The following is a 13,574-nucleotide window of genomic DNA, read 5'->3' as shown; positions in this document are numbered from 1 at the left end:
AGGACTGAAAGTCAGCATATGTCATGTCCCTGGTTCAGACTCTTTAAAACTCACTGAGGTATTCTGAGCTAGAGTTACCCATCAAGAAATAGATATGTCATCAGTTTCATGCACATGAAGGCCATGGCTCGGAGAAAGCTTCTTCAGTCACGATAGAAACGGTGGCTGTAGAGTGGAAGAAAAAAGAAAAAAAATATGCTTCCTGCATTGTTCTTGGTTATTTTAAAGAGGAAAAGAAAATTTTGTGTCTTAATTTGAAATTTGTTCTTCCCCTCTGGACTCCTTTTGCACATGTGGTATCTTTTGGCTGGGAACATGATAAAGAGGCTCCTTCAGGGCATCTCAGTGGGGAGTGTTCATTGCATTGTGTTACTGCCTGTGTCCCAGGAAAACACTCAAGGCACTTGCTCCTGTTCAGCAAGCACCATCAAAAGGTATTCTTTCAAGATGTCCTCATACATGAAAATTATATGGATAGATATAGATATATAGGGAGAGAGAGAGAGCATCAATATAGCATAGCATAGAAAAGCTACAGGGCGGTGTGTTCTTCTACTTACAAGCATTTGTCTCTTGGAACATGACTTCTTTAAGAGTAATTTTGTCTGGGTTAGAATACAGTCATTAATATTGCTAAGATAAGAGTCATTATGGGCCAGAAGCCTGGGGAACAATGTCCTACACCCACTCTCCTCATTCTGTGGCATTTCAGTTCCTTCAGAGAACCAAAGCCCTTGCTTAGTCCCCCAGATGGTCACTAGGGCTTAAAATGCAGAAGTGGATGGTTGCAGCCTGCTCTAAGTGGTTGGTGCAAATGCTGACTCCAAACTCCCCGAGGTCATGCAGATCAAAGACATAATTGTGTTGGTCAGTGAGCCTCGAAATGCTAGGCTGGCAAAATCTGATGTCAGAGTTCCCTCCAGTTCTACATTGCCAGATTCCTAGCATGTCCACACTCGCCACCTCCAAGTGCCGTTCAATACGGAGCTGCCTTGGGAAGAGGCCCTGAAGCTTGGAAGCTCATAGCCTCCACATGGAGGTTGCTGTGCAAGGCACCTCCAAGGTGTGGCACCACCAGGAGTTGCTGTGATTGAGAACACTGAAGTTAAGGGTGAAGTGAGAGGGGGTGCTAATTGTAAAAAGTACTCTTGTTTGACTTCCCCTGAAATTCTTCATCTACAGCCCACTTCTTCACAGCTTCAGAGTCAAGAGAATGGCACTGTTAAGCAGCAGGTACTCCAGACAAATTGCCCATTCACATCCCAGTTGCACTGCCCACTTCTTGTGTGTCCTTAGTAGAAAGGCTGACTAAACTCCATGCCTGACATTCCCTGCATGAATGGGGAGACAAGCTATGTCCACCTCATGCAGATTATTGTGGATTAAATGAGAAAACACACCTACAACACTTATAATGGTGCCTGTCACATTGTGAGTGCCTAGTAAATGTTGGAATATATTACGTTGTGTGCAGACAATAGAGGTCAAGTGCTGGGGAGATGGATCAGTAGCTAAAGGGCTTGCTGTGCAAGCATGTGTAGCTGAATGTAGATTCCCAGCATTCATGTCAAAGCCAGAGCCATCCACATCTATGGGTGAAAAGGGAGGCAGAGACAGGAGAATATACTGGAAACTCAGGGGCTCCTAGTCTGGCAGTGTACACAGCATTGTGGTGAATGTGAGACCAATGCTGCCTCAAAGAATGTAGAAGGCCATGACTGATACTGGAAAGTTGTCTTCTGACCTCCACATCTGACATACACACACACACACACACACACACACACACACACACACACACTAAAAAAGAACAGTACAGGTCAAGCAAGCATCAATGTATCATTGTGGTTGCAAACAGGGTGTACCAGACTGGTATGGAAAGTGGTGTGAGCACCCACGCTCTTCATGTGCAAGTGATAGGAACTATATCAAGTACTCACAAGTTTGCCCCCCTCCCACAGATGTCTAAGAAGTCTTCCAACACACACACACACAAAAAATTCAGCTGGCAATTTCATATCTTTGCACTGATTTGAACCCAGCTCAACAGGAATCATGAGTCAAGGTTATCCTCAGTTACATAGCAAGTTCAAGGCCAGAATGGACTACATAAGACCATGTCTGAAAAGAAAACCAAACGGGGGTGGGAGAAAATGTAAGTGTTCAATAGCAGAAATAGCCAGACTCAAAAAGTACCAAATTACCTCAAAGGAAAGACCTTCTCCTGACACATTGTTTTCCCAGTGAAATTACCAATATGAAGGAAAGTGATGCTTCTCTGGGTGCTGTCCTTTTTCTTACACGTAGCCGTGAGACTCTTTGCAGAGCCTGTGAGAACATTCCGATGTTAAAATTGAATAGTCAGGAAATGGCTGGTCCTGACCCCAACATTGCGCAGACTGTTTTCAGGGAGACAGTGATGGGTCCACCTCTGCACACTTGGGATGCTCTGGATATTTACAGATTAGTGAGAATCACAGTAGAAAAGAATTAGTATTTACTATCTGTTTTGTGCCCAGCACTGAATTCATCAAATGTCATGCTCTAAATGCTGCCTTCAAGGACAGAATGCTGTACAGGAAAGGCCTTTAAAATCCCTCTGGTTACAATGGACAAGGGGGTGGGGAGGTTGTATGTCCTATTGTTCCAAGGATTAAAAAGCAGTGACTCTGACATCAGGGCGGAGGCAGCTCACATTCAAGACAATGCAGCTGAATGTCAGTTTAAAGCTGTGGGAAGTAGTAAGGCAAGGACAGACTGAGAATTCTAACCCAGATCTGGTGAGAAGTCGACAGTTCCTTCCTTCATTCATTTGCATTATAATGCTGAGTAATAGATGGGGAAATCAGAAAAGGTGGTGGTTACCAGTTACTGAGCCAATCCCTAAGCCCCTACTAGGTTTGAGTTATTAATATACTTTAATGCTCACAAAACTCTTACTTCACTATTTATTTATCTAGTTGTTACCGTGATGGGAATCAAACCTAGGACTTTATACATGCTAAGCAAGTGCTCTGTCACTAAGCCGCTGAGCCACATCCTCAATCCTCAATGACTCCATTTTAATATTACTTGAAACCACCTTATTGCAAAGAGATCTGTCATTCCAAAGCAGCTGAATTCATCAAAGTTGACAGTCTCTCTCTCTCACTCTCTCTCATCAATTGAGGCATAGTACTAGAGCAGAGAAATCTATTGTCAAATAAAAGAAGATATTTGTTTACCAACTTCATTATTTTAAAACAGTGTCTTAACCTTTCCTTATACCTGGACATGTTCTGACGCCAGCTAGATGACAACTGTTTTTGGCATCTAGACTTTAAAATATACCCTACAGTGATCATGCTTTCAAAAAGCAGTAGAAATATCAAAGCATAGCTAATGCTAAAATGAATAGAAATTTATCAATAGATCAGTATCTGAAGATCACTGGATTCTACTTTTAAAAGAAAGTTATATGTCTATGTTTGGTCTATAACTTTGAATCTTAATTTGTGTGAAAATGCAGTAATTAAGCTAATGATTCCAGGTCACTGGTTTATTAACCCTTCAGTAACTAGAGAATTCTGGGATTGTTGCTCAGGCAAACTAGAGTAAAAATATCTTTAAATGTATTTTATAATGAAAATAGAACAAAACTTGATAAGTAACAGAACCTTTTATGGTCGGTACTAACAAGGAGACTATAAACTGAATTTAATTTCCTACATTTTCTGTTCTTCAGTCAGGAACGAGAAGAGTCAGGGGTAATGGTGCATACCTGTGATACCAGTCCTCAGGAGCCTGAGGAAGGACGATTGTGAACACAAGACCAGCCAGGGCTACATAGCAAGAATTGGTCAGAAAGAGAGAAGGGGGAAGGATTGAGGTAGGAATAAAGAGAGAGAGAGAAGGGCGAGGAAGAGAAAAAGAGTACGGTGAACATGAGTATGACCCCATTGTTGATCCAGATGGACCTGTAACTAGGACATAATAAAACAATTTTAAGGAGAGTTTAAGGCTCAATGTCTCTTAAGAGTCAAGATTGCTTTGAGAGAGTGTGTACAGACTTCCTGCTGAGTTGTATCCTGCAGAGAAAGTAATGAAAGGGTTTTTTTTTAATCTTAAACTGATAATTCCCACTGCAGTTTTCTATTATAATATTCCTTGTACCAAGCACATGTCTACTGTCCCACCTTCTTGAGATGCTGAAGCAGGAGGATCACCTTACAACTACTGCTTGATTAACTCAATTTTGATTTATGATTTTATTGCCACCTACCAAATAGAGATGATTTTGTTCCTTACAAGTTGTGTTAGTTTTCTGGGGCTGTCATAACAAGTCATAGCCTGAGTGGTTTGAACAACAAAAATTTCCTAGCTCACTGATCTGGCGAATAGAGGTCTGAGATCAAGGCACCAACCTATTGATTCCTTCTGCGACTGTGATGGAAATAATATCACATGTCCCCTACTGGTTCTGGTGGTTTGCTGGTGAACTTTGGCATCCCTTGGCTCTTAGCTGTGGCATTTCCTCTCTGTTTTCATGTTTGCAATGGTCTTCTTGCCATGCATGCATCTTTCTACGAGTCCAAATTCTCACATTTGCTTTGGGCCTCATCTTAACTTGATCATCATCTGCAAAGAATCCATTTTCAAATAATCAACCCTCCACATCTTGGATGTGATGGCTCATCTTGGTTAGGAACATAACAAGATTTAGAATCACCTAGGAGACATACCCCTAGATTTGTTGCTCAAGCATTTCCAGATAGGTCTCTCTAGTTCCTGACTGTGGCTAGAGCTACTCTCATTTGCCACAAACTGTGAGTTAAAACAAGCCCTTCGTTCCTTAACTTAATTTGCTTGCGTCCGGCAGTCTGTCACAGCAAAGAGAAAAGCAACTAATACATTAGAATTCAGGACTTCAACATTTTTAGAGGAAATACAATTCAGCCCAAAGCACTAGTATAACAGAAAGTTAAATAAAATATTCTCTCTTTGTAGGCTTTTTGCTATCATTAAGGGCTTGCCTAAGGCAAAAGAATCCTTTAGTAAATTTATCATCTCTTCTTCATGAAAGCATTACATTCTACCCTGCTTTCTTCTGTGAGAGTATCTGAGTATATAAGTATGGTTTTGCTAATTTCTTTTTTAAATATTTTATTATTTATTTATTTGATGGAGAAAGAGGGAGAGAAAACAACAGAGGGAGAAAGAGAGAGAGAATGAGCACACCAGGGCCTCTAGCCAATGCAAATAAACTCCAGATACATGTGCTACCTTGTGCATCTGGCTTACATGGGTCCTGGGGAATCGAACCTGGGTCCTTTGCCTTTGCAGGCAAACACCTTAACCACTAATCCATCCCTCCAGCCCCAGATATGCTGATTTCTGACCAGCACATCCTACTTACTTACTTTGCTCACAGGGCCAACCTAGAGATAAGCTATGCCAAAGGACTTCATAAGCTGGCAAGCAAGCTGAGCAAAGCACTCCAGGGCACGAAGAAAAAGTAAGTACCATGGCAGAGGTAAGGCAAACCCCTCTTAAACTTAATGATAAGTGAGAAGCGTTCTCTTCCAACTGCCTCTCACACATATGGGAGGTACATCCCACCAAGCGTGGCTTCCAGATCTTGGGTACTTACCATATGACAAGCGCTGTGCTAAATACTTAATTATCACAACCACCCTTGAGAGTCCTCAATCTTATCCCTCCTTACAGAAGAAGACTTGAGACTGGAGAACTGAAGAAACCCCCCAACCACACAGGTACTGGGCTGCACATCCTGGGTCTTTATGACTCCCAAGCCCACATCTGCAAGCAGTTTGGTGATGTCCTCTCAGATGGGAAGGGGTGTTAAGCCAGAGTGTCTTCTTAGAGGCAGGAAGTGTGAATTCTGTGTTTTCTCTACTATGTGACCCGAGACAAAGGTCCCCATCTGTCTCTTTGTGCTTTTGGTTTCTTTGTCTATGGGGTGGAATAATGACTTGCATTCCACTGTGGGCATGTGAGTGTTTACGAGGGGTCATACAGTGGTGAGCATGCTAAATAGTAAATGAATCAACGTGTTAACGAGCTTAGCACATTGGATGCAGAACATGCTGGTTCATGGTCTACTCAGTATTATGCAATAGTAAAAGTGAAGTAGATTCTTTTATTTGGAAGAGGAAAGAAAGGTAATGGTGAGGCAGGCAAACATAGAGAACAGTTTAGCCACCACGCCCAGGATACTACTTGGCTTAAGCAATAAACACACCCTTCTATACAATGCACCTAGCAACTTGTTGGGAAGCTGGTACCACCACTTGTGCCAAGTAAACTCCACATATAGTGACCATTCTTTGTGATCTGTGCCTTCAAATATATTCTTAGATCCAGGGTCAGAATAGCAGGGGGCCAGCAAGCCTGAACTGGTTTTGGACACATGCACAATAAGGCAAATTAATCCCTACTTACCACCTTAACTGGACATGCATATGATTAAATCAGATGCCTTATGGGAAGAAACATGCTCAGTAGAGAAAATGTTATATAACTCAAACCTATCATTTAAGTCATAAGTCGGCCCAAATTACACCCCTAGTAACATAACCAATCTATTCCCTCCCAAAAATCCTACAAAGGGAGGCCCCAGACAATTCCCTGGGGCCCTTGGGTACTCCCACCTCTACTGGCCACTGCCCCTTTGAGAACGTACTCAAACCTTTACCATTGCTTTGCTCATAACACAGTGACTTTCTGCGTAACTACTTGCACGTGTCTGTGTCTGTCTTCAGTTCTCCAAGTAAGCTGCCACGAGCCTGGAGGCACCCAGAGACCTCCTGTAAACTGTGTTCTAAAGACGGGCCATTAGTGATAATTTGCTGTGAAGCTTCTTAGCTGATGCATGCAGCTGTGACCACGAGCAGCCAGCGTGCAGTGCCATTGTCAAAGCTCCTTGTGATGATGAAAGAGCGAGGGGAAAGACAGGGAAAGGAGAAGCCTCTGGAGTCCCAGTTGCCATTGCTGCTAAGCCCTCACTTGCAGCAGCAGATGATGGCATGGAAATTGCTCTCCCAGCTTTCTGCGTATTGTTAGGGTAGGGCCTTTGTAGACTGCCAAGGAGCCAGTACAGCACATGGGGCTCCGGCTTAGACTCCCCAGGTTTGAGCTCTGGCTCTCCCACTTACCACTGGACAATTGATCCTTAAGATGGAAGGCAAGCCAAGTGTGTGATGATTTGTGCTAATAATCTCAGCACTCTGGAGACTGAGGCAAGGGGACTTTATGGAGGCAATTTACTTAAGACACTGTGAGTTCCAAACCAGACTACTTTGGTGTGAGACTCTGTCTCCAAACAACAATAACAATAAAAATAAGTAAGTAAAATAATAAAATAAAATGGAAATAAAACCTATTCCCTCTAGATGCTAGGAGAATTAAATAGAATAATATAAGCATGCTTAGCAGAGTACCTGGCGAGGATTACGCACTCCATAAAGGTCCATTTTGACTTTGGTTCTAGTTATTCATTACCTCCCAAAGACCAAGAAGTGGAAGGGTACAGAGGTGTGTGCATCTTGCTGTGTTGCAATCCTAGATGTGCCATAACACTCCCAGAGAATTGGCATGCCCAGAATGTTCAGTGAGCCAGTATTAATATAATATTTAATAATAAAGAGTCATTGAATATTCCTCCTCTATACCAAAATCTGTGTTGGTTACTTGCACAGATATCCCAGTGTATTTTGACTTTACAAGGACAGTGAGGATCAGAAAAGCTGAGAGAGTTGTCAGGCAGGCAGCCCTGGGGAGTAGAGGGAGGCTCCTGCTTTCAGGCCTGTGCTCCTTGCCCCGCGAGTCTAACAAGCTTGATTTCCCATCCAGCAGCACTGAGGGAGACTCTCCTCAAAATGTGCCTCACGCCTCACACCCTTTACTTGCTTTTTCTTTTTTGTTTGCTTTTTTTTCGAGGTAGGGTTTCACTCCAAGCTGACCTGGAATTGACTATGTAGTTGCAGGGTGGCCTCGAACTCACGGCAATCCACAAACCTCTGGCTCCCAAGTGCTGGGATTAAAGGTGTGCGCCACCACGCCGGCTTTTTTTTTTTTTTTTTTTTTTTTGAGTCAGTATTTCACATTGCCCAGGCTGACGACAAATTCTTTTTGTAGTCAGGCGTGGTGGCACATGCATTTGGGAGGCAGAGGTAGGAGGATCGCCATGAATTGGAGTCCAGCCTGAGACTATGCAGTGATTTCCAGGACAACTTGGGCTAGTGTGAGCTGTACCTCAAAAAACAGAGAAACAAACAAACAAAAATTTTCTTTGTACTAGAAGATGATCTTTAACTCCTGATCCTGTTTTTATTCCTTTCTTTTCCCAGCTCCAAATGACTATGGGTCTCCCTCCTGCTGACATATATTAATTTTTTTTTTCTGGAAATTTCTATCATTGGAAGCACACAGTAGCACTATCTTGGCTTGTTTGGGGCCTGTAGAAAGCTGGCATCCTTTGGTCTATCCCTCCCATTGTACCACAGAGGGATGCAAACTCAGCCCTGACCTCTGCTCCACTCTGATTGGGTGGGGATGCTGCCCGCTCTCCCTCCCTCTCCATCAAAGTTGGCATGGGCTCTGTCCCTGAGCTTTACTGATGCAATTCATTCGTTGTCCTGTCTTCAGAAGAGACCCTCTGTGGACTGGGGAGGCTGGTCACTGATGTGGGGGGGGAGGGGGACTTCCTCTGCCTCCAGAACCGAGCCCTTCTGCCCTTTGTGTTCATTGGATACAGCTCACCAGAACCACAAAAGACCTGAAACTCTCCTGAAAGCCAGCGGGGAGGGAGCAGAGCAGCCAGCCGCACTGTGGCTGGGACCGGGACTGGAGTCTCTGTCACGTACCTCCTCATGAGGAACCTGAAAAGATTCTCTCTTTTTTTTTTTTTTTTTTTTTTTTTGAGGCCCTTCCAAGATCCTACCAGCGCCCCTGCAACCCTCCATGACTACTTTACTTCCCTGATTTTTCTGCAGACATGAAATGGAAGATGACAATCTAATGAAAATTTTAAAAAATGACTGAGGAAAAGCAGAGTGCAAATAAATAAACTGGTAGAATTTAATCTCCTAGAGAAATTGAAATGCAGTCAGGGAAATGAACACCACGGCTGAAGGCCCTGCATCTGGGAAAATCAAAGCTGCTTTTCTTAGAGTTCCTGGGGAAAATGACACCCATGTCTGTCCTTGTCTCTCTTGTTGTCTCTAGCTGCCTCAGCAGTGCCTGGGCCTGGGCCTCAGAGGGCATGAAATCTGCAGCAGACCTGCATCAGTGAGTGCTCCCCGCCCCTTGCTCCAACCCCTGTGAGTGCTCCCAGTCCCCTCCCCCTGGCTCCAATCCCAGTGAGAGCTCCAAGCACCCCCATCCCTTGCTTCAGCCCCAGGGAGGTCATAAATATTTACCATGAGTGGGGTACATGAGGAGAGTCTCCCTCAGTGCTGCTTCCACTTCAAGCTTGCACTGAGTGGCTGTGCTATAATGCACTATTGCATCTCCCCGGAAAGCAATTTGGACAGTAGATGTAAACTTGAAGACAAGGACTTTATATTCTGTTTCCAGGAAACTTGGCAAGACAATTGAGTTGGAAGCAATAAAACCAACACAACAAGTCCTCAGTATTCAAGAAAAGAAGAGGAAATCGGTGAGCTGGGGCTTCTTTTCTTCCTATTCTTTTACAAGCTAGATATCTAGTGATGATGATATAGCTCAGTGGTAGAGTCATGCAAAACCCTAAGTTCAAATCCCAGTAACAAAAAAAAAAAAATTACAAAAGAAAGTAATAACCATTTCTTTCTAAAAAGAATAGGAAGAAAAGAAAAAGGCTGAGCATGGTGTTATATGCCTGTCATCTCAGTACTTAAGACACAGAGACAAGGGCATCAGAAGTACAAGTCATCCCGGCTGCTTGCTGGAGACCCTGCCCGGACTACATGAGAAGAACAAATAGGGATGGGGAGATGGCTCAGCAGTTAAAGTGCTTGCTTGTAAAGCCTGTTAGCCTGGAGTTCTATTCTCCAGTACCCATGTAAAGCCAGATGCAAAAATGGTGCAAGCTTCAAGAGTTTGTGAACAACAGCAAGAGGCCCTACTATGCCCATGCCCCTCCTTCTGTTCCTCCCTCCTTATAAATAAGTGTTTACAAAAGAATAAATAGCTGGGCATGGTGGCGCACGCCTTTAATCCCAGCACTAGGGAGACAGATGTAGAAGGTTTGCCATGAGTTTGAGGCCACTCTGAGACTCCACAGGGAATTCCAGGTCAGCCTGGTCCACAGTGAGACCCTACCTCAAAAAAACAAACAAAAAAAAAAAGAGTAAATATATAAATAAACAGACAAGCAAGCAAGATTTCTGTCTGTGGTTCACAAAGGAAAAGATCTAAAAGTGATACTTGGTATTGGGAATTTATCACAAAAAAATAATCAAAAACAAACTCACAAGATTTGTATACAAGGATGTTTGTTAGAATATTTACAATAGGGAACAAATAACAACTATTTTCTTTTTTTTCTTTTTGGTGCTTTGAGTTTGGGTCTTGCTCTAGCTCAGGCTGACCTGGAATTCACTATGTAATCTCAGGCTGGCCTCAAACTCACAGCAATCCACCTGCCTCAATCTCACAAGTGCTGGGTTTAAAGGCACACACCACCACACTTCCACACTTGACTACTTTATCATTTAAAAATAAAATGTCATCTGGGAAGATGGCTCAGCAGTTAAAGGTGCTTGCTTGCAAAACCTAATGCCCCGGGTTAGATTCCCCAGTAGCCACATAAAGCAAGATGCACAAAATGGTTCATGTAGAGTGGGACTGGAGAGATTGCTCAGTGGTTAAGATGTTGCCTGCAAAGCTAAAGGACCCAGGTTCGATTCCTTGGTACCCATGTAAAGATTCACAAACTGGCACATGCATCTGAAGACTGTTTGTTGTAGCAGGAGGCCTTGGGTGCACCCATACTCCTCTCTCTCCCTCCCTCTCTCTCTCTGTCTCTATCTCTCTGCTTGCAAATAAATAAAATATTTTTTTAATGGTGCATGCATCTGGCATTCGCTTGCAGTGGCAGGAGGACTTGGTGTGCCCATACTTTCTCTTTCTCTCCCTCCCTCTCTTTCTCTCTCTCTCTGTCTCTCAAGTAAATAAATAAATTTTAAAAAATAATAAATTATTAACAAAACAAACATATTATGATGTAGTCAAGCAGTAAAATATTATGCAGTCATTAAGTTTTATAGAAGGGCTAGGAATGCCACTCAGTGATTGGACTCTTGCCAAGCCTATCCAAGGCTCTGGGTTCAATCCCTAGTACTGCAAAGAACAAATGAAAAATATTGCTATAGAAGAATTCAAATTCATGGGAATCAGAAAATAGTGTTAAACCACGATTAATATAAACTCAATGTTACATAATAAATAAGTGTGTTTACATGCATAGTGAAAAACTGGAAACACCTTTCCAAAATGTTAGTAAGAATTACTTTGAGGTGATGCTATTAGAAATGATTTTATTTAATTTTTTTATTTCTTATAGAATTTTCAGCTTTATTAACTCTGACTCACTACAACTGAGCTACACCCCTAATCCCATAAGCACAAATTTTCAAGGTTCTTTTCTAGGTTTACCAGCTTGAAGCATATGAAGGCATAATTGATGCAATTCTCAAATGTTCTTAAAATTAAAGAGAAGTGATAGATAATCTTCTCAGGGGCAGTTGATCCTCTTGTCCCATATCTTCTACCCTTGATATTGGTCATTCCTTCCAGAATAGTTTCCTTTGTGCATCACAGTTATCGCAACGTTAGACAAGGTTTCCAGCTAGCATCATGGTGGGTAATGAATGCTACCGCTTCTGGTGGGTGGGGTCAGAGCCATATTTGTTTTGGGGCCAAATGCCCATAATAAGTGCCAGGGAATTTGCAAGGGGTCTTTGGGAAGGAAGGGGGCAATCTCCAGAGGGGACTTTTCAGGTTGCTTGTAAGTCAGGAGGATACAGAGAATTGTGAAAGAGAAATGTTAAATGAAAACTGATTAAACAGAGTCAGGAGGTAGAATAGATGGGTGTATGTGTGTGCGTGTTTCACTAGAATGGATGGTATACCTAGGCATTAGGAAATAGGTGGAGATTTACAAAAATAATTAGAAAACATTAAAAATCATTAAGTTAATTAAAAATTAAAAACAATCATCTGCCTATGCCAGCCATCCTTATAAAAACCAAAACAAGCCTGTAGTTCATTACTTACAAAAGCTCTTGCATACCATATGATGAGATAATAATTACATTTCTTTAATTCCATGAACTGGGCAATGCAATGATAGTTTATCACAGTACATTGGATAGTTGATGTCACTTCCCCCTCCCCCACCAATCTGCTATCCCTGTCAATCTTTGGGTCTTCCATTGTCCCCAGTCCACTCTCACATAAAGGATAAAAGATCAGATTTTGTTTTTAAAAGTGAACTTGTTCCTCATTCCAGCCAAATCCTTAGAATCAAAATGAATATTATTTCTATTGAATTTGTTACAGTAAACCATGTACTATACATTTAACCCCTGGGAAATATAAAAGCAAAAGTGTTAGCTAACTCTTGTAGCTGATCTACTGTTCAGGGACAAAAGGTACTGCTCCAACTTATATCTGTTCTTTCTGGGATACTTAGCTCCATGTCCATTATCATGGTCATTAGCAGGACCAGCAGTTATGTTTTTTGTCTTGTTTTTATTTTTGAAATGTGATCTTATTCTGTAGCACAGCCTGGCTTGGAACTCACTATGTAGCCCAGACTATCCTCAAACTCCTTGTGATCCTCCTGTCTTAGCCTCCTAAATACTGGGACAATAGACCTGAGCTACCGTGCCTGGCTTTCATCTTTATTACTGTCCCTTCTTTGAAAAGTTGATTAGAATGAAGAATTTGATCTATTTGAAGTTAAAGCAATGATCACATCAAGGGCAAAGGAAATATTTAGTAAAACGAGCACTGGGAAGGCTGTCACAGGTTCTCCCGTAGGATGTGTGAGCATCATTCATTGAGGGTGAAGAAGATGTGGTGGTGGTGGAATGGGACCCGCGATCAGCCTCTGCAAGGGCCTCTTCCACTTGCTTGCACATATACATATGCTTTTCACATTGGTATACATTAGAAATCATTATTCCAGTCAAGAGATAAGATAGTGTGTCTTTCCTTGGGAAATGTGGGTGTTGTAGGATTCTGAAGTGCCGATGAACTGTGAGACAGATTGTGGCAGAGTTAGCAAGCCACCACTAGGACTATCTGAGTTAGTTTAGGTTGCTGTAATAAACCGCCACAAACCGGGTGGTATTGAAGTGACAGAAACTGGAGATGGGAATTCCAAGATCAAGGCATCAGAAGAGTTGGTATCTGCTGAGAGAGGGCTTGTTTTCTTATTTGCAAAGGTTCTTTTTTTGCTGTTTTCTCACCTGGTAGAAGGAACAAGAGACCCAGGGGAGGGAGGAGGGGCTTTTAAAATAAGGTACAAACCCATGAGTGAGGACCCAATCTTCATAACCTAGTCTCTTCCCCAAATCCTACCTCCA

At 42.5% G+C, this 13,574-nt stretch overlaps 1 protein-coding gene across 1 annotated transcript in view; it reads left to right on the top strand.

The window, feature by feature from the left end:
• Nucleotides 1-13,574, top strand: part of Nostrin (nitric oxide synthase trafficking) — a 65,493-nt gene that overhangs the window by 17,897 nt on the left and 34,022 nt on the right. The window contains exons 3-5 of the mRNA XM_004651926.2: nucleotides 5,411-5,494; nucleotides 9,226-9,288; nucleotides 9,577-9,658. Of these exons, the coding sequence (XP_004651983.1) occupies nucleotides 5,411-5,494; nucleotides 9,226-9,288; nucleotides 9,577-9,658 (229 nt within the window). The remainder of the gene's footprint in view (nucleotides 1-5,410; nucleotides 5,495-9,225; nucleotides 9,289-9,576; nucleotides 9,659-13,574) is intronic.

The sequence above is a fragment of the Jaculus jaculus genome, chromosome 4 (assembly GCF_020740685.1).
Source record: "Jaculus jaculus isolate mJacJac1 chromosome 4, mJacJac1.mat.Y.cur, whole genome shotgun sequence".
NCBI classification, from domain to species: domain Eukaryota; kingdom Metazoa; phylum Chordata; class Mammalia; order Rodentia; family Dipodidae; genus Jaculus; species Jaculus jaculus.
The sequence above is the reverse complement of the archived record's forward strand: the minus strand, read 5'-3'. Positions and strand labels throughout refer to the sequence as shown.